General features: G+C 40.7%; 4 protein-coding genes across 9 annotated transcripts in view; 2 read left to right on the top strand and 2 right to left on the bottom strand.

The window, feature by feature from the left end:
• Nucleotides 1-540, top strand: part of bida (BH3 interacting domain death agonist) — a 2,011-nt gene extending 1,471 nt beyond the window's left edge. Inside the window, exon 4 of the mRNA XM_085281551.1 lies at nucleotides 38-540. Within this exon, the coding sequence (XP_085137677.1) occupies nucleotides 38-232 (195 nt within the window). The 3' untranslated portion in view covers nucleotides 233-540. The remainder of the gene's footprint in view (nucleotides 1-37) is intronic.
• Nucleotides 539-20,292, bottom strand: bcl2l13 (BCL2 like 13). 4 transcript variants are annotated; one of them, XM_085281544.1, is made up of 7 exons: nucleotides 20,161-20,292; nucleotides 18,751-18,955; nucleotides 16,485-16,574; nucleotides 13,515-13,671; nucleotides 9,694-9,766; nucleotides 9,396-9,524; nucleotides 539-3,374 (listed from the first exon to the last, which is right to left on the bottom strand). In XM_085281544.1, the coding sequence occupies exons 2-7, from the start codon at nucleotides 18,890-18,892 to the stop codon at nucleotides 2,301-2,303; spliced, it is 1,665 nt and encodes a 554-aa protein (XP_085137670.1). In that variant the 5' UTR covers nucleotides 18,893-18,955; nucleotides 20,161-20,292; the 3' UTR covers nucleotides 539-2,300. The 4 variants fall into 4 exon arrangements, with proteins under 4 accessions (XP_085137670.1, XP_085137669.1, XP_085137668.1 ...); XM_085281543.1 differs by having other exon boundaries at nucleotides 20,112-20,243; XM_085281542.1 differs by lacking the exon at nucleotides 20,161-20,292 and adding an exon at nucleotides 19,905-20,065.
• atp6v1e1a (ATPase H+ transporting V1 subunit E1a) lies at nucleotides 20,153-25,453 on the top strand. Its single transcript, XM_085281550.1, has 9 exons — nucleotides 20,153-20,503; nucleotides 20,944-21,009; nucleotides 21,088-21,197; nucleotides 21,662-21,728; nucleotides 22,053-22,142; nucleotides 22,239-22,307; nucleotides 22,417-22,511; nucleotides 23,772-23,859; nucleotides 24,980-25,453. The coding sequence occupies exons 1-9, from the start codon at nucleotides 20,471-20,473 to the stop codon at nucleotides 25,040-25,042; spliced, it is 681 nt and encodes a 226-aa protein (XP_085137676.1). The 5' UTR covers nucleotides 20,153-20,470; the 3' UTR covers nucleotides 25,043-25,453.
• slc25a18 (solute carrier family 25 member 18) overlaps nucleotides 25,432-26,548 on the bottom strand; it is a 10,829-nt gene continuing 9,712 nt past the window's right edge. For all 3 annotated transcript variants that reach the window (XM_085281547.1, XM_085281549.1, XM_085281548.1), the window contains exon 10: nucleotides 25,432-26,548. This exon is cut by the window's right edge and continues 807 nt beyond it. The gene's annotated coding sequence lies outside the window, so the exon portion shown is untranslated.

The raw sequence follows: 26,548 nt of genomic DNA, 5'->3' as shown, positions 1-26,548 counted from the left end.
AAGTGTATGGACTGATCTATTTGTTTCTGCTTTCCAGAACTGGAAGGATTACCTTGCCTTTGAGGTAGAGAGGGTGATGATGCGTTGGGTAGGTCCTGACCTACCCCGGGAGAGAGTCATCATAGCCCTTGCACTTACACTGGTGAAGAGGGTGTGTGTGCAGACCCCACAGAGGTTGAGAAACCTTTTCCACACCGCCCTGCAGTACATCAACACTGCATGGGCTCTGTGACCGAAGAAAAGCTGTCTCTAAGGAAATGACAGTTACATCTGAAACTGCAGTTTGCGTCTCATGATTAGCCAACTGTGAAAGGAGTTTGTTGATGTGCCAGTGCCGAACACTTCTGAAGATCAAAATGAAAGCGTTAAACATGACACTTGAATTTCATTATTCCTTTTGTTTACTATTGCTTAAGTGTTATTTGTCTTTATTACTTAAAATGTTTACTTTATGTTGCTTATAAGTAGCATGATTAAAGTTTTTTCCTTCAGTTTAATTTCATTGTATATACACAAAAACAATAAATCACAGCTGAAGTAGTTTAATCTCTTTATTGTTTTTTGCTTCAAACAATGTTCTGTAGGAAACTCGAGGTACAAAATGCCATGTTGGGTATTGTTTTTGACATCCATCCTGCTCTGGACTTGTAAAGTTTCCCTTTGAAAGTAGATGTTACACTCATCAACTTAAACTACATTTGCAGTACTGAAGGTGACATGAACATTCATACAAATTCCTATAATATCTTTAAACTCAAATGATTTTGCGTGATAGCAGCAGTGAGGGTGTGTTAAGGACCAGGCTAACAGATTACATGAGTTCCTCATAAATTTCCCAGCTGTTTTCCCTCTGAGGGAATCAAAGGGAGATTCCACACTATTTGTTTCCACTTCCTGTTCAGTATATTATTTTGGTTTCTTGTGCTCTGCTGGTTTACTAGAATGTTCAGTGATTTCTTTAATGTAGTGTGAACGCAAAATCCAAAATTACAGCTACGTAAGAGGTTGAGTTTATTGTTTGTTCTGAAGACTTTCCTACAAATCATATTTGAAATGGTTCCAAGTGGTTTTGATTGTCTTTTGGCAACCTGATTTTGCTTTCAATAACTCTCAGCATGCTACTGCTTTTCTTTCTACTTGGGGAGGGAAGTATTATGTTGTCACTGGGGCAGACACTTACAAATGAACCTTTGTGGAACTAGTCTGGTATTATGAGCAGTGCTGCAATAAGGGAAAAGGGGACAAGGCAAAGTACAGAGGACCAAATAAAGATGCTGGGGCGCAAAAGCACGAAAGCAAAGTAACTGAAATGAGGGTGAGAGTAACTGGGATAGGTGGGAATAGAGATCCAGTCAAATTCAACCCTAAAAAAAATGTCAAATAAATAAACTAGATTGATTCAATGTGCTGCATTCATGCCCTACTTTTCTGGAGTAATTATAGCTCACTTTTCACTGAAAGTAATCGGTGGTTCTTGTTTGGCTAATGCAACCAAATATAGTAGATTTAAAAAAAAACAAAAAAAACATCTGGTTTCTGAAACAATATGCATCAAGATTTTTTTTAAATGTTTTAAAACCACACTATATTTAAATTTATGTACTGATATCACAAATTTATTGTGCAATATGGACACGTTAGATTCATTTTTGGTTTCAATCGAAAATATCAAAAATACCATTCACTTCTATAGAAGTCTGTTTATGAAAGTATCAGATTTACTCACAGGGAGAAAAATATAAATAACCCTTTGTTGCGTAGGAGGCGGAAGAGCAAGAAACCCATATGTCGCACAACATCACAACTTATACTTGAGGTTTATGTTTCCTGTGAGAGCACTGTCAATTTTCAATCCAGCGTCGCTGACTCCAATGAAAGAAACAATGCAAATAGCAAACCAAGAGACACGACAGAAGCTGAATCTAAGCGAAGAGGGATAAAAGTTCACACACGCTTTTGTACTCAGTAATAAGTACAAAAGATTGGAGGCAAAAAGAAATTGGAAACAAAATTGCAACTGACCCCCAAAAGAAAAACAGAGAAAATAAGAAGTAGAGTGGAGTGCACCGTTTTCACATTTCTGTGTTTGCACCTGGTTGAAAGAAGCAGCGAGGGACTCCCAGCACTAAGGTTGTGGATGACAAGACATTCTGGTTTTCTGGGGGACACTTTCACACATTTTATACCTGGAAGATTTTTAAAAACTACTTTTAAGGAGAGTCTCACCGTATGTATGCAAATACCTTTATTCTACCTTAGCATTCTACACTCCCCGCTGCTGAGGATAACACTTTTTTACGCTATTTCCTCTGAAAGCGTATGAGAACAAAGGCTATAACAGCTGCAAGGACTGCCAGAGCAGCCCCTCCATAAAGCAACACTGGGAGCTCTGATTCTGGCTCCGGCTGCACTGGGGCCTCCTCAGCTGGTGCTTTGACAGGGGCCTCCACAGCCTCTGGAACTGGAGGTGCAGCGACCGTATCTTCTAGCTCTGCCACAGTCTCTGGTTCTGGCTGCGATTCCTTTGGCTGGTGAAACACAGTGATGGACTCTGGGTTCAGCTCTGGTTCGGACGCTAGTTCTAATGTGTAATCAGGCTCTGCTGGTGTTGTCGGGATTTCCTTGGCTGGAGATGGGACTGCCATTTCAGCAGGCACTGGATCGGTCACTGGGGCAGTGACAGCAGCTGGTTCTGGCTCAGGCTCTGGTTCCACTGCAGGAACAGACAAAGGTACTGCAGGTTCAGCTTCAGTGGGAAGGGCTTCAGCAGGTTCAGAGGCAGAGGGAAGCAGCTCTGGTTCTGAGGAAATGAATGAAGGTTCTGCAGACAAGCTTGCAGGTGTTTCTATCACAACTGGCTCTTCTAATGAAATCAGGGAAGCTGGAGGTGTGGGGTCTGCCTCAGCTGTCACTGGTGCAGGTGCGGTCTGGACTCTTAATTCCTCCCTGAGCTCAGCTAGCTCACTGTCAGTGCCTAAAACACTCATCATGCTTTCTTCTATCACTCCGCCTTCACTGCCTTCCTCCAACAGCTCGGCTTCCTCGCGCTCCACATGGACGATGTCCGAGTTTGAGGAGTTGTTTTCACTACGCTCCTCGACCAGAGCAACACCCTCGTTGCTGTCCAGGCTCTTGATGTCTTCAGGGTCCATCGCACCAACCTGTGCCCACGACTCGTGGCCAGCCAGAGACACAGGTAAGCTTTCTGTCTGCCAGGAGCTCTGCTCGCTGCTGTTGTCTCCGGTGCACAGCAGTGACGAGGGAGGGCTGATCTGGTCGTGATCCTGGTCTCCTGAGAGGATGTAAATGTCGTTGCTGTCTTCGGCAATAGTCACACCTCGCTCTTCATCCAACACGAGGCTGAATACTTCACCCTGTGGCACACAGAAACAAACATGACACTTACATTCAATTCATTAGTTGAATTTGTTACAATCTCTGTGTTTTGTTAAAGTTTAGTCTCTGGTTGCAACATCAGAGGCCACCTTCTCCCAAGAAAACCAGCTTAAGAAATATGAAATAAAAGAAATAAAACAACAATTTTAGCAACATGTAAAAGTTTCTCAGTAGTCATAAAATTATAACCAAGAATAAGTTATAAGGTTACATAATAGGAATTCAGAATAGGACTGCTATATGGGGGGGGGGGGGCTTTTGCAGACTAAATCCACACTTGTTTTATCTTCTACGCCACCTAGTGGTAAACAACAGAGGAAGGAAGCATCTGTAAGCTGAGGTCTTGATATGTAACATGCAAAAATAACCATGTGAGTGAGAATAACACAGGGCTGAGTTTGCTGGAAGAAAATCCATTTAAATAAGTTTCATAAATCAATATATCGAAGCTTAATATATTAAAGTAAGTTTTATCATGCAAACATTTAGCAAAGAAAAAATTTTTTTTTTTAATATGAATGCACATCACTGCACTGACCATGCAGTGATGTGACGCTTAACTTACAATTTGTGGTTCAAAATAGGCAACTGACCAAGACAAGCAGTGAAATCAAACATCACAACAGTCCTGTAGCTCCAAGGCGTCAACTTTGGACTTTGCACATTAACATTTCTCTATCACAACAAAAATCACTCCCCATTGGATCTGTTGCAATAATATAAAACAGAACTTGCTACAGAAAATCGTGATTGCTACGGCTCCAACTCCAGTTTATGCAAGAGGAACATATATGCCAATACGATACTTTGTTAGTATTCATAAATGAAATCCAACCTCATGGCAACACAAGAGGGAAATCTAAGGAAATCACTAGAGTCAGTAGGACCGATCCTCTGGGAGTCATTTATTTCTAAAGCTTTTGGCAATCCAACCAACACAAGATGAAAAGATTTAGCTTAGAAAGTAATAGGCTGACTAACCAAAAGAGCAACATACAAACCACCTTGTTGCACAGCATGCCGAGCAGGTAGATCTTGCAAATGATGCGTGCAAAAAAAATAAATAAACACATAATGTGAAACGAAAAGTCTGGATGTTGGCTAAAACAATTAGAGATACTAAACTGTGCTTGACTGAGGAAGTATCTGCTTGTATCTTGTATCTGACATGGCCAGGCTTTTCTGCTGTGTTGCATGTCACATAGGTGTGACCTGAGCTGATGAGATTCAAACAGACAGTTCAGGCACGCAGTGTTAGTCAAACAGGGAGGGTGAGTGTTTGTGTGAGCATCAGATAGAGGGGTTCAGACAGCCGCCAGCAGCTTCATCTGAAATAAGCAGAATATGTCAGCATGTTCTTCATGGTGCCCCTGACCACACAGTTGGATCTGATCAACTCACACGTCAACGTCTGAACATGTATTTAAACATGTTTTGTTTTTTTAGAAAACCTACAAGCCGTGAAGGTCATTTTCCTTACAAAGAGACTCAGTGCTGTGCGCGGCAGCTGCATCCTGGGAAGCAGGACAGAGATTAAATCCAACAGCGTTTCATCGTTATCCAACATTTGCTTTCTGCATAAGCTGATTTGAATGTAGAAGAGCAGGAGTGTTTCACAAAATCCTCCCCTCTCAGGACACAGCCTGCACATCAGCTCGACACAGCAGGTTAATGTTGCCGTGTGGTAAAAAAAGAAAAAATCCACAGCCAAAGAGACACTGGTATTCTTTAAAATTCTATTTAGTTTATGGTTTGTGTTTTCAGCAATAGCTATGACTGCACTGGAGACCACACCTATGAACTATAGTAATACAAAGACTATTACTGACCAACTATATGACCACATATTTTAAAGTTAGAGTACCAGTAATAAAGCTTGAATATAAAGCTTATAAAGTTTAGGATTAAACTAAGAAACACGATGAAAAACTTACATACAAACATACCTGAGAAGACATGCAAACTAAACTTTCTTCAATGCTTCAGGTTGTCCCTCAGAAACGCAGAGAGTGGGAAAACTCTAGGCTTTGTTGCTCTGTTCTCAGGCTCAGTTCTCCACCCTTGCCCTAAGACAAACTATATAAAACCACTGCACATTCTTGTTGCAGAGCCAAAGGTGTACAGCCTACCTGTTACTACTCTGCTTTTTAACTGGCTCTCTGCAACCCAAGGTTAAATAACATTGTAATTAAACACTGAAGCAGAAAGCTATCACTGAGGGTAAGAGTAAGAGTAACATAGCCACTGCCCTGGTGACTCATTTCTGCTGATAAATCAACATTAGTTACACTGGCATGGCCGTCGCATACAGTCAAAATCCTACAAATGCTGCAAATCCAAACATCAGATCTGACAGAGTTGTCACAAAAAGCAAACGCTCCACATCAACAAGTGAATTACTAATATTCAGTTTGGGGATTAGTCAGTGTAACGGTCACTGGTTAGTATGCACCCTTGGCATTTATATGAGCATTATGTAATCACTGGTCCTGCAAGGGGTCACACAGCTGATCGAGCTGAATAAAACAAAGTGCTGAGAAAGACAAGAAAAACCAGGAGCCAGCTTTAAAAAGGAAAACCTAAAGTTGAAATGTGTGACAACATTTACCAACGTCAGGGGCCATCGTTCATCTGCTATGTAACACCAGTTCTTTGCTGGGGATAAGATTTTAACACAGCACGGTTATTTATTTATTGTTTTACATTAAAGACTTCTTTGTTTTCACAAATGGGAAATAATTAACAGCAACAAAATAAGCAAACAGACACAAATTTCACCACAGGTCCCCACATCCCTATTTTTAAACTAACTTATCCCTCAGAACTGCTGTGGAGGCTTCTTTCGCATCGTTTCAGGCGACGCTTCCCTTTTCACAGAAGGAATGTTCATCACCATGAACGCATCCTCGCTTTTGGCCAACAACACACTATTTATCAGCTTCTCTTCTGCAACATCTTTATTACTGACAGAAAAACAGACACATTGCTATTATTTTACATTGTGTAATCCAGTTTTAGCATTTCACATTACCCTGGCTTTCATTAGCACACTTCATCCCCACCCCATAAATAATCCCTACAGATGCAGCATTGTGAAACTGACCACCACATGCAGGGTGTGACATGCTTGACTGTCTGAGATTTGAAAGTGTTTATGGAATCACACGTCTCCACACCACTTCTGGGGAAGCACCTTTTAAAAATAAAATAAAAATCTTATTGCAACAGAGTGTCTTGTTGTGTGCAGCTACACAATCTGCAATCAGTAAATATTGGGTTTTAGCCAAACATCGCTGACAGTGTTAGTGTTGTGGGTAGCTGGGGGAGCAGAAAAAAAATGAATGTCTGTCCTGCTTCATCACTGCCAATCAGCCAGTGTCCTGCTGCTTCAGCAGCTTTTTACAGCAAAGGACAAGCGGGTCAGTCAAGCACCTGGTGATGATGTTTTTAGGGGATTATTAGTTATTTTGGGGGCTTCCTCAGCCTGCGCAGACACTCTGTTGGTCCACATTCATGCTGATGCAGTGTCACAGTGATGCACATATTAAAGCCCAGAGCAGGCCAGAGGATGCTTACATAACACGGGAAGCACAGTTACACTGCACAGGGTGTAGCGTGATATGGCCTGACAGGACAAAGACTCGGGCCTTTAAAGCGCCTCAGCCTTAAAATATCATCATTGTTTCTAAGCAGGGCAGCTTGTTCCAGTATACAAAACAGAGGACTATATATTTCTTTACTGCCTTTAAAGATATGGTGTTTTGAATATCAAATATGCAGCAATAAAGTAATGTATGTCTTTAATATCTTTTTCTCCGAGTGTAGAGGTGCAATTATCTGTTTGGCACCTTCAAGTTTTGGGCTTCATGTTCCATTATACTCTCAAGGACGGCAATATGAATACTGAACACTCAGTTCTTATGCAGCATTTTTACTTTCAGATGGACAGCAGGACACCAACATCATGCGAGCACAACGACGACAAGCTTCAACATCTCCTCAAGGTTTTTTTGTTTTTATCACCTCACCCATCGTCCCCCCCTGACTGTCTATTGTCTGACAGCTACTTTTGTCCTTGCCAAATGAAGTGTACGCCACATTAGGGCCATACAAATCCTTTGTGTATTCTGATGTAACTAACAAAGCCATTAATCGAGCAGCCCATACCTAACTTGCATTTCAGTGTCCTAAAGAGAACTCGGCAGACACAACAGAAACTTTTTCCAATATCCTGTAAAGTACAAAAACAACAAAGACCCTTTTTGTTGATTAATATACAACTTTGATAGATGCAATAAAAAAAACTTCATTTACTCTCCTCCTTGTTGTGGAAATTTACATCTCACGGCCTCATATGTCAAATGTTAACAACAGTAAGCAGAGTACTGGTAGGAAGTAAAGACCTTTTTAGCTTCTTAAAATCTGTCACTGCTGCACACAGCCACACATGCACGCATGCAGACAAGCACGCATCACAAGTAAACCATCTTACCTGAGCGTGAAAGTTGTGAAATGTAAGTGTGAACGCACAAAGCCCCAGAGAGTCAAAAAAGACGGTTTGAGATGGAGTGCAGGTAGAAAGCCAGCTGGAGCTGTGCATGCAGACAGCTGTCAAACTAATGGAGATTTCACTTTGCCCTGACTGCGCTCATCCCTCCCTCCTTCGTGCCCTCTCCTTTCCACAGCCTCTTCGTGCACTCCCTCTCTCTTTTCAGTTCATCACTCCATTGCCGATCGTGCCCGAGCCTATCATCCGTTCATCAACTATGACATAACACAGAGCAAGAATGTAGCTTTGTTTGAAGCCAGCGTACTGTGTTCACATAACGCTGTGTGAGACCAGCCAGAGCACGACAATGATGTAATGGCGACCAGAGCAGCAGTTAACATGTCAAGTCACGTGAACGTTCGTCAACGTGGCCTCGTTAATAGCAGAGCACCGCACAGACTCCCTAAGTACAACGGCGAAGGGCTGCATTCTGGCAAATACTATCTCTGCAAAAATGTAAACCTAGAAACAAAGTTGCACAAGTTGCTTATCTATGATAATAAGAAGCCATGGAGAGAGTGAGCCTGCAGCCAAGCATCGTGACTTAGATGTGGAAGGACAACTTGCACGGCTACAGGAGTATTTGCTAGACTTTCATTCATCAACAGCGACAGTTTACATGAACAGGGTTTATATTTAATATGAAAACACTCCACAGAACAGAAGTACTGTCCTATTTTTGCCTGACAATTTTCAGAGTTTATGGTTATTGGCCCAAAGAAACGTAGCAGTAAATACACTGTATACATAACAGTGTGGTTATTTATATAGAAGCAGAGAATTTATAGCCATGGGTATTATGATGCTCATTTTAATCTAGCAAACCAATGCATTTCTTGTAGCTCACTGATGCCCTCATCTGGCTATCAAGAGGTGTGTACATCTTTCTAGGCTGGTGCAATAAAGTTTTCCACTACGCAGCATCTTTTCTTCCTGTTTTATGTACGCATGCTCTGCACAGTCCTAATAATATTTACTCCTTAATAAAACTTAAGTCTCAGTAGGCTCTGTCCTTGATTATTCTAAAATTAGTCACCACACCTGCAATCTAAGATCGTTTTTAAGTATTTCTAAACTGGGAATATAGTTTTCTTAGTTTTTACTGGGGTAGCTCAGGTGGCAGAGCAGGTCAGCCACTAACCAGAAGGTCGGTGGTTCGATCCCAAATATCTTTGGGCAAGATACTAACCCCATGTTTGCCTACTGGTGGTGGTCAGAGGGCCCGGTGGCGCCTGTGTCCGGCAGCTTCGCCTCTGTCAGTGCGCCCCAGGGCAGCCGTGGCTACAATGTAGCTGCCATCACCAGTGTGTGAATGACTGAATGTAGTGTAAAGCGCTTTGGGGTCCTATACAAATGCAGGCCATCTTAAAATTGTATTAGATTGTTAGATTGGACTTTCAGGTAATTAGACTTATTTATAATGTATTTTCCCCTTTATTTAAAAACTCACCCATCCCCCAAGCTGAGTGATGTAGTCTGCCTCGTTCTCCTCTAGGAAGTGAAGCCCCAGGTCCAACAGAGTCATCACAGACTGGCCTTCACTTTGTAGAGCCTGGAGCAGCACTAACGGAACAAGCACCTGGTGGCAGTGGTGACGAGAGACAGAAAGCAGTTCATTCACAAGGATAAGAGACATAAATCTGACACCTCTCTCTTGTTACTAGGAGAAAATCTAACTGGAAACATTGCACCTTTTGCAAATTATGTCTCACTTCTAATCAGTGAAGCAGAACTCACGGCTCACTCACCTTGCTCCAGCCTCCCGGTGTGTGTGTTGAGAGCTCCAGTGTTGTGCATCTGAATCTCTGATAGTCCAGAGGTCTGAAAACACAGACATTACCATTAGTATTAAACACGTGATCTTCATGTTGAGGAGGTTAAAGGTTTTGTACTTTACCTACCACATGTAACTGTTTACCAGGACTACTTTTACCTTAGGTAAATTGATTACAACAACTGAGGAAGTAGCAGCAACACCAGTTATCAACCTAGATCACATTTTAGCACCAAATAACTATTATTATCTTATAGATATTTAATCTTCTTTGCTACAGTTTCATGTCATTATCTTTACTTATAGCCAGCTCCTGTAAGAACAAGGTGCTAATGCCTCTGCTGTCTGCGTGGGGAGGGGCTACACTGATTCATCATTAAAATAGCAGAAGAGTTTTTATTTCCGTTTTCTACTACAGGCAACCTCACAGGGGGAACAACAAGACAAACTATGGCGAAGACCACACAAACCTAACACGATAGAGTTTAAGCTGTTATTTAAAACATGAAGCATTACCATCTCAGATTAAAAACTAAATTACAAGACTGCACAAAACTAAACTAGCTCTACCCTGGGGCAAGAGTAGAATAATGAGCTAATGTTAGGTCAAAAGTATGTTGGTTGTTTTACTTATGATGGCAGTTTAATGAATGTGCACTTGGATCAGCAGTCTTTATCAGTCAGCCACTGAACTCTACGACCTGAGCAGCTCGTAATTTTTTTATTTTCCTCGATAAAAGTTCTCTCATGAATCATTTCAGTAGGATTCATGAGATGTGCAGTGTTTTGGTTTCACTTTTATCATCAGTATACAGGCTAACCCTGGGAACATAAAAGCTCGTAGACATTTCCAGCATATCTGAGTTGATACTGAACGCTGTATGTGCTCCAGTGGCTTCAGGATTTTATGGTTTACTAGTTTAGGAAAGTACAGAAGTAACAATGTAATGCAAGTCAAAACCAAAAGATCTAAAAGAAAACTGTGTCTGTATGACACTGTTTTGTGTCCACTTAGTTCACACTACCTTTACTCTAAAAAAACCCCCAAACATTCAGAATTAAAAGGACTGTCAATAAATGTTAAAGTTCAAAAGTGCATTACCTTGATAGCGAGCAAATACCTGCAGTGTATCAACAGTGACTGTGTCAGTCCTTCGAGATAATAACACTTTTCTCACACAGTAACAACTGCAGTAGAAACATGGCTGCTGTACTTAATGTAGATTACCGTACCTATACATCCATAATGGCAAAACGAATGGAAAAAATACTCCCTAACCTCAAACCCAGGATAACACACGACGCACTTTACACATAATGAACTATATACAACATACAGAGCAGGCTGTGATCCTCAGTCTTGAAGCTGAAAAGGCATTTGACTCTGTTTGTTGGCCTATGTATGTATACCTATATAGAGTCTTGCATAAATTTGGTTTTAATGAGCCGGTAACAAATAATGTAAAGGCATTATATGATAACCCGACTGCAAGGCTTAGGATTAATGGTCACCTAAGTCAACCTCTAACATTGGAGAGGGGAGTGAGACAAGGCTGTGCCTGCTCTCCTCTTGTCTTTGCCATATTTCTGGAGCCACTAGCCCAACATATAAGGCAAAACAGAAAAGTCGCAGGTGTTACACTAAATGATGTGGAACATAAAATAGCATGCTACGCCGATGATGTACTCTTATTCCCAAAAACACCCGAGGAGTCTCTGCCAGAGGTAATGAACTGTCTTAAAAACATTGGCTCAATAACAGGATATAAACTGAATTTAAATAAAACTGAAGCCCTTCCCTACAATTATAGTCCTTCTGAAAAGCTCAGACAAGCACATCCACTGAAATGGAACACAGGCTCAATTAAATACCTGGATGTAAGACAGAAATTACAACCATTTATATCAAAGAGTCAAAGAGGACCTTACAAATTGGAATCATATCCCATGTCTGAGCATAAGCTCTAGAATAGAAACCATCAAAATTAATGTTTTACCGAGATTTTTATATTTGTTTCTGACCCTCCCACTCCAGATTAATCAAATGGATTTTACTGAATGAGTCAAAACGATCTCTAGATTCATATGGCAAGGCAGACGACCCAGAATACGATACAAAACATCACAACTGCCCAAAGAGAACGGCGGCTGGGGACTACCATGTTTAAAAAAAACACTATACTTCAGCAATGATCAGGGCAGTGTTGCACTGGTGTGATCCCTCATATGTAGCAGCATGGAAAGAAATGGAATGCAAAACAATAACCATATGCATATACAGGCAGTTCTAGCAGATAAAAATCTACAGGACTACATTTCCAAATTAAGAAATCCTTGGGTAAAGGCCACAGTAGGGGTTTGGAAAGTGGTGGTAAAAGAAAAAAAAACTGGAGAAGGATATAAAAATATTAAAATGGTGTGCATATGAGTCGGATATGAGCATATGAGCAAATCAAATAGACCCTAGTTTTAAAAACTGGAGAGATAAAGGAATCACGTCGATATGCGGTATTGTAAAGGAAGATGAAATTATGAGTTTCCAAACTTTAAAGCAAATGTTTCATTTAGAAAACCAAGACCACGATAGATACGTACAGTTAAGAAACGTTTATACTCGAAACATTAAAAACCAAATACCCACTACAGCGAGGCCATTTACCCAACTCTTTGTAAATGCTTATAAGTCAGAAATGAAGAAAGGTGTAATCTCACAAATATACAAAAGTCTTCATGATCTCAACAATTATTCAACAAAGTATATAAAAGAAAGATGGGAGAAAGAGGGAGGTCAGACAATCACAGAAGAGGAATGGCGATACATTTGTTCTTTTCATTGGAAAAGTAGAACATCACATATATGGAAGGAGTTCTGCTGGAAAAGCTTTTTCGTTTTTTCATTACCCCAGCTTTAAAGGCGCATTATGATGATGGAAGTTGTGAATGTTGGAGGAAATGAAACAGCACACCACTACCATATGTTTTGTGATTGTAAGAATATTAAGAACTACTGGAGAGAAGTCCATAAAGTGATGCACAACATATTTAGTACATATTTACCCTTTGATTTCAAATCCAGATTTTTAGGATACAAACCCTCAGACATAAGAGAGAAATACTTACTTGGTGTGCTGCTAGCTGCAACTGACCAAAAGGTGTCTGACACAGGATCCACCAACATTAAACAGCTGGACTGATGTAACTTTTGAGATTTATAAGATTAGTGAATTTTGAGTATGAGAAATTTGTAAAATACTGGGGAAAATGGCTCCGCTATGCGAGTTCTACAAGGCCAGATATCGCTGATATTCATCACTGAAGGAATGGTTGTTTACATTTTTGTCTGTTTTTTATAATAACATGTACTAATGCTATGTCACCATCTGCTACTGAGTGTGTTGGCTTTTCAATTGCCCTCTCTGGATGTATATAGTTACAAACGGTGTCTGTCTGTACATGTTTCTTTGTTTTGGTTTTTTCCCTTTTCTTTCTCTTTTTTCATACCTGCGTGAAGGAAAAGTATTTGAAGTGATGGCGGTCATCCAGACTACTGTACATATATGAGAACAAAGGAAGCCATCAAATACTGTACATTTTATTTTATGCATAACTTCAATAAACATAGCTGTCGGAGTTGTATGCAGTCCAGAGAAGCACCAATAAACTTAAAGCAAAAAAAAAAAAGCTGCTGATTTAGCTTCACTTTTGTCAAAAGGGTCTCCGTTACTTATTGACGCCAGTGTTACTATCGTGCAGGCTGCTTTTTGCAAACACACAGCCACAACTCTACAAACTCACCCTGTGAGGAGTGTGTGTACGGCTGCTGACAGGTGTGTGTCGAGCTCTTGGGCCAGCCTGTCTCCCACTGCAGCCAGGCAGTCCTCAATGGAGTTCTCCGGGTTGGCTGGAGCGAACACCAGTGAATTGTGTCGGTCGAATCCCGTCCTGGAAAAGGCTGCAAGCAACACAGGTCACAGGACAGAGTGATATCGCTGACAGAAGTGCAGCTCGTTTAAAGGAGGTAGTCAAAGAAAGGGAAGAACACGAAACATAAAGAGTGTTCGTTTTAATTAGTGCGGCACTTCTGACTAACTTTTCTTTTTATTAAACCTCTAATAATAAGCAGTCCTACATATCATTAAACAAATATGTAAGACTGCTTTCTTCCATTTGTGCAACATCTCTAAAGTTAGAAATATCCTGTCTCAGAGTGACGCTGAAAAACTAGTTCATGCATTTATTACTTCCAGGCTGGACGACTGTAATTCATTATTATCAGGATGTCCAAAAAACTCCCTGAAAAGCCTTCAGCTGATCCAAAATGCTGCAGCAAGAGTCCTGACAGGGACTAGAAAGAGAGAGCAGATTTCTCCTGTATTGGCTTCTCTTCATTGGCTTCCTGTTGAATCCAGAATTCAAAATCCTGCTCCTCACATACAAGGTCTTAAACAATCAGGCCCCATCTCATCTTAATGACCTTGTAGTACCATATCACCCTATTAGAGCACTTCGCTCTCGCTCTGCAGGCCTACTTGTTGTTCCTAGAGTATTTAAAAGTAGAATGGGAGGCAGAGCCTTCAGTTTTCAGGCCCCTCTTCTGTGGAACCAGCTTCCAGTTTGGATTCAGGAGACAGACACTATCTCTACTTTCAAGATTAGGCTTCAAACTTTCCTTTTTGCTAAAGCATATAGTTAGGGCTGGACCAGGTGACCCTGAATCCTCCCTTAGTTATGCTGCAATAGACTGCTGGGGGATTCCCATGATGCACTGGGTGTTTCTCCTTCACTCACTATGTGTTAACAGACCTCTCTGCACTGAATCATACTTGTTATTAATCTCCGTCTCTCTTCCACAGCATGTCTTTATCCTGTCTTCCTTCTCTCACCCCAACAGCAGCAGATGGCCCCGCCCCTCCCTGAGCCTGGTTCTGTCGGAGGTTTCTTCCTGTTAAAAGGAAGTTTTTCCTTCCCACTGTCGCCAAAGTGCTGCTCATAGGGGGTCATATGATTGCTGATGACTGTATGTATGATTCCGTATATGGTCTGTATGTATTATTGTAACTGAACTAATGTCTGAGATCCTGTTAATGAGACTCATAAATCATATTTACTTAAGAATAACATTAAAGCATCTTAGACTAGTGAAACACGATGAAGCAACCACCCACGTGTGTGAGCTGTGAAAGAAAGACAAAAATCCTCATTTTTAAACCAGAGTGAGACAAAACAATCATTCACTTAAAATCAAAATCAGCTTTTCTGTGACCAACCACAGCGATCTGCAGCAATATTCATGCTTTTTGGAAAGAAACCAAAGAGCTTTAACTGTACATGTGTCATACTTGCACACTGAACTTAATTTTGATCAACTTCAGTTTAAAAACTTAAGACCAGACTAGTGATGGTGTTCAGTGCTTTTGAAGGCTAATCTCTGGAACTACAGTTAGGTCCATAAATATTTGGACAGAGACAACGTTTTTTAATTTTGGTTTTTACCACAATGAATTTTAAATTAAACAACTCAGATGTAGTTAAAGTGCAGACTTTTAGCTTTAATTAAGTGGTCTGAACAAAAGGATTGCATGAGAATGTCTAAAACTAAAGCATTTTTAACTCAATCCCTTCATTTCAGGGGCTCAAAAGTAAATGGGAAAATTAAATAACTGAAAATAAAATTGTCAATTCCTAATACTTTGTTGAAAACCCTTTGCTGGCAATGACAGCCTGAAGTCTTGAATTCATGAGCATCACCAGATGCTGGGTTTCCTCCTTTTTAATCCTCTGCCAGACCTTTACTGCAGCAGCTTTCAGTCGCTGTTTGTTTTTGGGCTTTTCTGTCCAAAGTTTAGTTTCCATCAAGTGAAATGCTCAACTGGGTTAAGATCGGGTGTCCGACTTGGCCATTCATGAATATTCCCCTTCTTTGCTTTAATAAACTCCTAGGTTGCTTTGGCTGTACGTTTTGGGTCATTGTCCGTTTGTATTATCAAACGCCGCCCAGTCAGTTTGACTGCATTTAGCTGGATGTGAGCAGACAGTCTGTCTCTGAACACCTCAGAGGTCATTCAGCTCCTTCTGTCCTGTATATCACATCATCAATAAACACCAGCGTCCCAGAGCCACTGGCAGCCGTACACACCCAAGCCATCACACTCTCTCCACTATGTTTTACAGACGATGTGGATGCTTTCGATCGTGACCTGTTTCACGCCATCGCCACACTTTTTTTCTTGCCCTCATTCTGATAGAGGTTGATCTTGGTCTTTTTGTATTTCTGAGTTCACCGGTGCTTTCTTTCTTTCTCAGGATGTACCAAACTGTACATTTTGCCACTCTTAATATTGTAACAGTTTCTCAGATGTGTTTATTTTCTGTTTTCGCAGCTTAAGGATGGCTCGTTTCACCTTCCTGGAGAGCTCCTTTGACCGCATGTTGTCTGTTCACAGCAAAATCTTCCAAATACAAGCACCACACCTCAAAACAAATCCAGGCATTTTATCTGCTTTTTTGAAAACAACATAATGAAGGAATTGCCCACACCTGCCAATGAAATAGCCTTCAAGTCAATTGTCCAATTACTTTTTGTCCCTTTAAAAAGAGGCTGGCAAATGTTGAGGAGCTGAAACTCCTAAACCCTTCATCCAATTTGAGTGTAGATGCCCTCAAATGAAAGATGAAATTCTACACATTATCTCCATTATGTAACTAGTTTCAGTAAACAAATATATATGGACCTAACTGTAGCTGTGTATGTTTGTGATCACTTACAGGCGGCAATTTCGCCATCCAGTTCTCTCAGCCCTTCCTCTATTTGCTCCTTTATCACTCTGGATCTTGTTTTCTCAGCCTCTGCATCTCCTGAAAGAGATAAACAAACATGAAATATGAACCACTGTCGCTCCATCCTTCATTCTTTCTGGCTCTCTCCCATACAGTCGCCCTAGTTTTCATGCAAAACTTCCCCAAATGTCTTAAAACACGACTAAAGAAAAGCTGTTCTGGAAATTCTGAATTGCTTTGACTGCATTTTAACAGGATATTGTGGTTGGACGGTCATTTCAGTGTGTGCCAGCTGTTTTTGTTGCATTTGCATGGTCGCTTTTTAAAGCAGTCCTTCTTTCAGCGCCTCAATAATCATTTTAGGAACCATGAACATATTTCAGAAAAGGTCATTTACACTGATGTCAACAGCTATTTTGTTATTGTTTTATGCATGTGTTTAGTTTTCTTTATGTAACTATTCTAACAACTTATAATAAAGTTGGTCATGTGGCTTTTTCGAAAAGGTTCATTGTCTTTTTTTGATTCATAAGAGTTATGCACTCACTAGTTTGTGATATAATCTGATAAATTAATTAGAGGATCTGACAAAGAATGGGTTAAGTTGCTAACACAACAAATATGGGATCTGACCTTTTATTAAATCATGAAATATTTAACAGGCTAGGATCAACATCAAAGTGGAAATTGGGCCAGATCTTGACTCCACTATAAGGATGAGCGGTTGATGCCGCGCACACCAACTTTCCTGGAGGAGAGAACCACCTTTGCAGGCAGCCGCTCCTCCTCAGCCTGACGAGCTTGAATTCAAAGCAAAAAACTGTTAATGGTTCTCAGTCATCGTGTGCACGAAGGCTATCAAGGCAGAGGTCAATTATTTACAGCACCGAGTCTACACTGCTCAGGGTGTAATGAACCACGCAACACAAAGGCGCCAAGTGGGGCTGCACTGAATTTACACAAAAATACAATAAACCCTCAAAAAAATCAACTTTTACATTTGACCTCTCACCCCGGAGAGATGCAGGGATCATTTTATAATGTTCATACATGCAACCCAGAGGCACTGGTTATTTCCAGTGTGACTGGACTCCATTGGTTCAGTTTTAGTAGCTGACTTTTCTCCGTTTATGAAATCAAATACTGACATTTTTTAACAAAAAGCAAGAAGACACTCTGACAACTGGGATCTTGTTCTCTCAGGTCCCTGCATGGGTGCCATGAGGACCAGTGTTGGCTTTTCCTGGCCTTGGTGCTGTGTCAGCATTTAGACAGACAGCTAGCCAGACAACTATTTTGCTTTGGTCCACTGGTGTGTGAGTAATGCTACAGTGATTGCACATGACAGGCTGTCAGAAATTGGACCGGGTCAAGCGGAAAGCAGGGATCAGCCACTCATCTGCCATCTCCGCCCATTCCAAGCATGCACACAACAATAAAATGGACAGGAAATAAAAAGAACTCCCCCTCTCTCTCTCGTCTTCTTTTCCTTGCTCCAAATACATTTTTCAGATACCTCTGCTCCTTTACTTCCATGCATCATCCAAAGAGGCTCTCCAGCAGTCTTGTGCTCTCTTTAATCACTAAGATTTATTTCAGGATTAACGCTGTGAGGTCATAACTTGGTTTCACAAACTAAAAGAAACGAACAGCTGCTGGCATTTACCTTCACACATCCTTTCTCTAGTCTCACATAGCAGACACAGAAAATCATTACTATACTGTACATTTGTTCCACAACACCTCTTTTGGTATGCCGGGCATAAAAGGGAACAGGAAGAAAAATGTGAGCCAGCATGCCTGAAGCCATGTAACAGGGTTGTTGCAAAGACCTCTGTGAAGACACGACAGCTTTATGCACTCTGGTCACCATATTGGGTTATTGAAAGGATTCTAGCTGGGCTTTAGATGAGAATCCACTAAATCTATTGGTTTACAGACACTGGCTTCAGCTATCACGTTAAAGTGTCCATACAGGTCTTCTGAATGTGTTCTCCTGCTAAAGTCAGATTCCAGTCAGAGCCAAATTAAGCTGGCAAAACAGGTGGCTACGTGCCTACACACCCCAGATATTTTATGTTACAACCATGTGTGCATGTGAACGCCACTATTTGTGTGCTCTCTGAATGAAAGTGTGTGAGGGTTGTGTACGTGCACAGTGTGCAAAATGGGAAGAAAAAAAAACAACTGTTGCTCGTCTCATCAGCAATTTTTAATAAGAGGTTTGCCACAAATGCAAAGCATTTCCTCTCACCTTGAGCTGCAGCTGGTTGGTCTGATCTACCTGCAGGCACCATTCCTAGGTAGTTAAGCAAAATATATTTGGTTTCAAAATGGAAACCCTCAGGCACAGTGGCTGGGATTGAGGCAGAGGCGGTGGAGCCTGAGGTAGCCATCGAACAGATGTGTATCAGACTCTCAGGCACATTAATTCATACAGTCAAAGCTGGACGTCTCACCTAGGGAAAATAACAACCAGAGGAAGAATAATATCTCGTTAGAGGCACAATCGTTACAGCCTGAAGGATGGGCTGGCTGAGGCTGAGGCAGCCATTAATAAAAGCTAAGAAAATCTATATCTAAACTCTGGCATTGTATCATACAATATGTTATTTAATCTTAAAGAAAAAAGAAAAAAGAAAAAGCTGTTATATGAATGACATAAACAGATGCCGCCCTCAGGTTTACAGTGTCCTGCCCACACTGCGTGCACTAAGGGGACAAATTGAGTGATTTTAGACTTATGTGACTGCATGGATCCCAACTGAGGACAGAAGAATGGGACAGGACATATTTGGGTACTTTTTTTGTGTCTAGATCATGATTTACACAACACATGTGGCAAACAGATGGTCGTTTTAAAAATCCCCCCAAAAACCCCAAAAACAATTTTCAAATAAAATGATCACTGCACAAATATGAAACACGACTTTAACCCCCTGTAACTTCTAAGTTAATCGCCCCACATGGTCCTCCAGAGACGAGGTGACACCAAGCGGACCAAAAATTCCATTCATGTCAAGTCTGCCAAATTAAACAAAATACTTCCGGGTTTAACTATCAAAATAAAATAATGTGTATAACCGAGTAATTAAAAAGTTCAATCATCAAATAACAAAGCGGCTACGATAATTACAGTAAATTAAATAAACACAACTATCCTCAAAAGATTTCAGTATGTCTGCAAAAAATAATCTACCAAATAACATAACCATTCGCTTTACTAACCAGACATGTAGCTTTGCTAATTAATTACCTGACTAATTACATAAGAGTCCGCTGCACCCCTCGCTGGAACACCCAAACTCACATGCAAGCTACTGTTAGCTAGCTTGACGTTACACGTTTTACGTGCTGGAGACTCAAAACTTCATTTTAACTTAAGCTCAGCGGGTGTCCGTTTCTTACCGTCCTTGTCCAAAGGCAACCAGATGTGGACAGACGACAAGCTGAACAGAATTATGAACACACACACACACACACACACTACTGTAGCAGAAGCCGGAGAGGGTAGCCCACCAATGGCAGGTAGCCGTTAGTACTCAGGGTGCTCTGGATGTTAGCGTACAAAACCGGCACCAGTCTTCCTGTCAGAGCCTTCATAATAATACTCACCTCTGCTACCGGACCTGTGGTCAACCTGTGGTCACAAGAGGAAACTTACGGAATTTACAAACACGTCGTGTCTGTTATTGGTGGAGATAATCCTTGATTTTCTGTAGCTATAAGAATTTCGAGGGGAGAGCATCCAACCTTAGCACCCCGCCCTCGTTACAAATATTTAACTGGAACGCGAAATGTTATTTTGAAAGTGCAGACCGGAAGTTCTATTTTACCTCCAGTGGTCAGCTCGACCACGAAAGCCAAACCGTGTGTTCACCCCAAACTGTTTGTGCTTCAGTGGACGGTAAAAGTGACGGAGACAGTTAGTTTGACAGACTCCACAGAGACAATAAACATAACTGAGAAAAGCCATGGCGCTCACCGACGCTGACGTACAGAAACAGGTAAACTTTATGGACAAGTTAAAGCACGTCAATCCCACTGACGTTACGGTAAACATACATAATCTCAGTTAACGGGCCGATACGTGGACTGCAGCACTGTCCCGCTGTTAATCATTATTTCGCACTATGTTTAACATTTAAGGCAACGCCGCAATTCATTTAGTTCTGGTTGTCGGTGGCAGTTTACATTATGACGGGTGCAAAGTTAAAGTTAATGCCTAAATGCTAACATTGCCATTAATGCAAGTCAAGTTGGTCTCATTGCAGTAAATAATGAAATTTGGTCACTTTCTAATGCTAAACTATCAGTTTTAGTAAAACTGTAAAAGTGTGTGCGCATGTTTTTGTATCATTCAGAAAAAAACAGACAGACACATAAAGGACGCACATTGTCAGAGATCTAAACTTGAACCAGCTGCTTTTTGTGTTTCTTATGGCAGATTAAGCACATGATGGCCTTCATTGAGCAAGAGGCCAATGAGAAAGTTGAGGAAATTGATGCAAAGGTAACGGAAGCTCTTCTGCCTGTCAGTCTTGTGTTTTGTCATAGTGACCACTGATTTAATGAATCTTCTCTTACACAGGCGGAGGAAGAGTTCAACATTGAGAAAGGTCGTCTGGTGCAGACTCAGCGGCTGAAAATCATGGAGTACTATGAGAAGAAGGAAAAGCAAATTGAGCAGCATAAGAAGATGTGAGAAAGAGTGGTCACTCAAACTGCACAAATAGGAATGCATTCATCAAAAGAAAATTTAGTTAGCCTTTGGAAATGGTACACCACAGCACGCCTTACGTTCTTGTTTTTAGCTCCGCTGTCCCATCGGTTTGACTGTTTCTGTAAGATGCTTTTTGTCGCTGTTTATCCCACACTTCAAACACTTACAGATCTGACACTCTGCAATCTCACATCTCATGAGTAAACGCTGTCTTTCTGAGGCAGTGACTGATCTTCTGATAGCTTGTTAGGCATCCATTGAACTAACCAACGAGGAAGCAGCATAAACAGATTTAATCAATTCTGGGCCAACAACTCTGAAGAAGAGAAAATGACAACTCTAAAAAGTTCAAAATAAAATCATATTTGGTTCAGGCAGAAATTTTGCTTGAAGAATATCTCTGATAAAAGGAATTAATCGGTATAATCAACGCCCCCCACAGCCAGAGATCCAACATGATGAACCAAGCCAGGCTGAAGGTGCTGAAGGCCCGAGACGACATGATCACGGTGAGCGATGAATGCTCATTTCTGTGTCCACTGGAAACCTCCTCTATTCAAATTCATCATAACTTTATGATGAATTTGAATTTGTTTCCATGATTAGCTTTCATTCTTGCACTAAATTGTTGTGCACATATTTACACATGGAAATAATGTGTAAATGTTGTGTCCTCTACTTGACCTTCACTACTCCAGTACAGTGAAAAAGACACGTTCCAGTTAAATATTTGTAAAAACTGCTCAGATGCAAGATAAATATGATTTTGCGTACCATAATTCATGAGTCATATATCAATTTCTAATGTATCCAGTTGCCTGTTTTTGTCGCAGGATCTGTTAAACGAGGCCCGTCGGAGACTTGCAGAGATTGCTAAGGACCCTGCTAAGTACTCCAGTCTGTTGGAGGGCCTAGTGCTTCAGGTATAATCTACCATTGTGATCTATGATTGCAAACCAACTGTTAATATATTATTCAGTTTTCTATATTTAAAAAGTGAGCTTTTTTTAATGTTTCAGGGATTCTACCGACTGCTGGAGCCTAAGGTTACCATTCGCTGCCGACCGCAGGATGTTGAATTTGTTCAGGTGAAGCTGTTCTGACTAGTTATTTAGAAAAGAAGGAACAGGCCATCTGCCTCTTTTGTCGAATGCACAATAAAACATAGAGTTGTTTTCTCTCTTTATTACCAAACAGGCTGCAGTCAATAAGAACATCCCGATCTACAAAGAGGCGGTGAAGAGTAATATAACTGTCAAAATCGACAAGGAACGTTTTCTTCCAGCTCAGATGTAAGATGATTCAGTTCTTCAGAAGGAAGGAGGTCATGTGATTGTTACAGATTATCTATTTTGTATTGTCAAGATTGAGATGCAGGAATTTTTGCATTTTTAATCAAATATGACAAACACACTGTAGTCACTGCTCAGCTTTAGTTTGACTTTGGGGGTTGGAACAACTTTGTCTTTGTGGAGTAGTCTCCACAAGGTGTTGGAACATTCCTCAGACTTTTTGGTCCACGTTGACATGATGTCGTCACATAGTTGTTGCAGATCATACGATGCAAACTTCCCGTTTAACCGTATTTCAGTGGATTATAATCTAGTGACTGTCGGAGCCATTTGAGTACCGTGGACACATTCTTAGAGGATATGAGCTTTTGTGACATCGCACAATGTCCTGCTGCGAGCAGCAGTTACTGTGGTCATAAAGGCATGGACATGCTCAGCAAAGATGCTCAGGCGTATACTGTGGCTCATTTATAGAAAATGTCCTCCACACCGTTGCACCACCAGCAGCCTGAAGCACTGATGCGTGGCCATGCTTTCATGTTGTTTTTACCGCACTGTGACCCTATCAAACCAGGCAACATTTCACAAACCTCTGTTATCTAATTTTGTGAGCCCACTCAAATTATAGCCTCAGTCTACTGTTCTTAGCTGACAGGAGGGGCCCTGGTGTGTAGACCATCTGCTTCAAGGTTTGACATGTTGTGTGTTTGGAGGTGCTCTTTTTGTTAACTAGTGGTTATTTGAGTTACTGTTGCCTTCCTATCACCTCAAATCAGTTCTCGTCCTACCTCTGGCATCAGCAACATACTATCACCCAGAGAACTGCTGCTCATTGGATCTATAAACCCTACAGATGGTTATGTGGAAAGATCCACATACTACTCAATTTCTGATCAGTAGATCAGACATTTGTGAAATGCTCAGTCCAGCATGCCTGGCACCACAACCACACCACATTCTGATGCTTGGTTTGAACTTTGAACCTTACACTAGACATCCCAAAAGGTTGATTCTGTTCATCTGGACGTTTTCAGTGGGAGAAACGTTTCGTCACTCATCCAGGTGACTTCTTCAGTCTCAGCTGACTGCAGGTTTCCCCAACCTTATAAACAGGACATTTGCACAATGACTGAAACTCGCACCACTGAATGAGCAATAGGCTGTGATGAACAGAACAGAATCAACCTTTTGGGATTTACTTACCTGGATGATTGAGCATGCATCAAGACTTAAACTAGACATTTCATTTTATCTTAACAGCTGTGGAGGAATCGAGGTGTATAATGAGAATGGGAAGATCAAGGTTTCCAACACGTTGGAGAGCAGGCTAGAACTCATTGCACAACAGGTAAAGTAACTTCGATGATATACCTCACATCCAAATCTTCTGCTGCTCACTGCAGTAGCTGCTGTTTGCCTGTGGAGGGCAGCAGAGCCCAACTTGCTTTCCAGTGGATCTAATTCGCTGAAGGGTGGAGAGCTGACAGAGAAAAATCAATTTAATCATTAAGACTATACTGTCATGCTAACAACGGATTTACTATATTTAAACTTGCTTTGAGTATTCAATGTTGCCATCGTGTCAATAACGCAAAAACTGGTTCATTTTTTTTAGAGTAAAGCTGTGAAATCAAATGTGTAGTAATTACAGTCACTGCTGATTTATGTTCGTAAATTATTCAGCTTTGTTCAGGAGTAAGGTCTTTTGAGTATTTTCTGCAACAATTGTATTATTAATGTATAGGTATTAGAAAAATAATTTTAAGATTCTCTAAAGGCCCAAATGGTCTAGACCAGAAGCATCAAATGTAAGACCCGGAGAGCCGGAATCAGCCCATGGCTTTGGAGTTTTAAAAGCTGACCTCCCCTAACCTTTATTTAGTCCCTAAAATATCTCAATATATGTAGTTAAACTTCTTTAAAATCACAGAAAGGAGAATTTCACTGGTCTGACCCACTTAAGATCAAAGTGGGCTGTGGAATGAGATGTGGGTGGGCTAGAGCAGTCCTTTGTCTTTTCACAGAGATTCAGTACAAATGATCTTACACATCCAGGTGGAAAAAGCTTAAAGATAAACAGGATGTGCACTCGCACTTGTTGGCCTTGATCAGAACAGGAGCCACAGAAATTACATAGTTACTTAGAAACTTGGGATGCTGTTTAAAATGCAAACAATGACAGAGTGCATTTATTTGCAGGTCATTTAAAGCCTTTTTGGTAGAAGAGCAACATATCAGGGATTGAAATAGGAAAAATTGATTGAATTCAAAATGAGTATATATGCCAGAAACGAGATTTAACATTTTTAGACAGTGGCAAAAAAATCAAATGACAAACTTTGTGTTCTTACAGCTGGAAAGGAATATCAAATACTGAACTGTAACAATTGTAACAATGTTTGAATGCTGTGGCCAAAAAAACATGGTTGTGATTTATATCCTTACTATCTTGATTCTACTCTTGACAGATGATGCCTGAAGTCAGAATGAATCTGTTTGGTGCCAACCCCAATCGCAAGTTCTTGGATTAACTGTGGACATGAAGAGGGCACAGGTGGAACGTTTATGGTGATGACAGAGCATCACCATAAAACCCAAGAGTCTCCAACCATCTGCCGTTACTGAGATCCAAAGGGAGTGTTTATATAGTTCTAAATACTAATGGACTAAATAACAATTCAGCAAGTGCTCTTACTTTGAAATGTCCTCTATTCATCTTCTCTTAAAAGGACTCAATGTTCTAATGACATTACAGATGTTTGTCTTCAGTCGTTTCAGTTTGAGTAAACTGAGCAAGCTGCATATTTAAACCAAAGATACAGGCGTGTGCGTGCGTGTGCGTGCGTACACAGAGTTGCTTAGCATTGTTCTCAAGGTAATAATATACCAAGGTATCAATTAAAGTGACATGAGAAAGGAACATGTATGAGATATCTTTATTTACAGCTTGTAAACATACACTTTACTCAGGCTATGTTCACTCTACAATGAGGAAAATGTAGGAACCTATATAGAGTATCCACATCAAAATGTGTCTTGCATTAAAAATGTAAAAAACAAAACCTTTTAGTGGCATCCAGTGGGATTCAGTAATGGCAAACTGTTGGCCAGACAAGTTGCCATACTCCCTCCATGGGTCTAACGATTACAGCTGTCTTTTGCTAAAATTGGACTCGAGTACCAAAACAATATTTCAACACAACCAGTTCCACTTATTTAAGACTTAAAGTTTTTATGCTTTCGAAACAACCAGCTGTCATAAGGCCTTAATTGCATTTTCTTTAGTTATTGTGCGTACACTGAAGCGTCTTATGTATAACTAACTAAGCGGTAAAAGGAATCCAAGGCGACAGCAAGGTTTTATTTAAACCGTTGCAAGCTGCGGAGAAGAGGACGTTAAGCCTGTGGAATCGTGGTTTTGCGGTTGCTGTCGAGCAGGAAGTGAGCAGTCTGTTAGTGTATATTGTATGCTAATGCGGCGATTAAAGCATTACCATCAGATTAAGTAATGACCTCAGAGACACTGGCAGGCAGCACCTTTAAGTCCAGTGAAAGATTCCAAGATTACTCGAGTACAAGGGATACTTAACAGTAGGAAGAAGGATATGGAGCCCCGTTTTAAGAGAAAAACATTGATGTCTGAGTGATTGGCAGTTTAGACTCTGACATCATATATCATTAAGACCCTGTTAAGACAGGTGCTGCTTTTCATCAGTCTGACCACATGATGCCTGATTAAGCATCCTAGTGGGTTATTCCTGAAAAGTTGTGGGATTTATTGCATTTTTATATTAATTTCAATAAAGCACAACTGCAAATACATGCTGTCACATTAAGAGTTTGTGAGTTCCTTAGTTCACTGGACAATGCCCTTTAAAACTGTTTTTTTAATTGATTTATTTTGTTTAAATTTTCTCCAATCAATGAAAAATCTCCGTCGCCAAGTGTGTGTGCAAGGGGCCCTGCTTTATGTCAAAACAAATGGTGAGAATATTCAAAAGTGTAATTAGACTTCCTTTAAGATAATACAGAAATTA

The sequence above is a fragment of the Mchenga conophoros genome, linkage group LG7 (assembly GCF_057382185.1).
Source record: "Mchenga conophoros isolate Kocher_MC1m ecotype Shallow Benthic linkage group LG7, M_conophoros_male_GT1.1, whole genome shotgun sequence".
In the NCBI taxonomy this organism is placed as follows: Eukaryota; Metazoa; Chordata; class Actinopteri; order Cichliformes; family Cichlidae; genus Mchenga; species Mchenga conophoros.
The sequence above is the reverse complement of the archived record's forward strand: the minus strand, read 5'-3'. Positions and strand labels throughout refer to the sequence as shown.

Excerpts from the sequence above, each read along its gene's own strand:
- bcl2l13 (XM_085281544.1), bottom strand. The coding sequence starts at position 18,892 with ATGGCTACCTCAGGCTCCACCGCCTCTGCCTCAATCCCAGCCACTGTG. Across the intron at positions 16,575-18,750 it reads CCAACCAGCTGCAGCTCAAG|GAGATGCAGAGGCTGAGAAA; the intron begins GTGAGAGGAAAT and ends TATCTCTTTCAG. Across the intron at positions 3,375-9,395 it reads TCACTCAGCTTGGGGGATGG|GGTGAAGTATTCAGCCTCGT; the intron begins GTGAGTTTTTAA and ends TGTGTGCCACAG.
- atp6v1e1a (XM_085281550.1), top strand. The coding sequence starts at position 20,471 with ATGGCGCTCACCGACGCTGACGTACAGAAACAG. Across the intron at positions 20,504-20,943 it reads ACGCTGACGTACAGAAACAG|ATTAAGCACATGATGGCCTT; the intron begins GTAAACTTTATG and ends TTCTTATGGCAG. Across the intron at positions 21,010-21,087 it reads TTGAGGAAATTGATGCAAAG|GCGGAGGAAGAGTTCAACAT; the intron begins GTAACGGAAGCT and ends TCTCTTACACAG.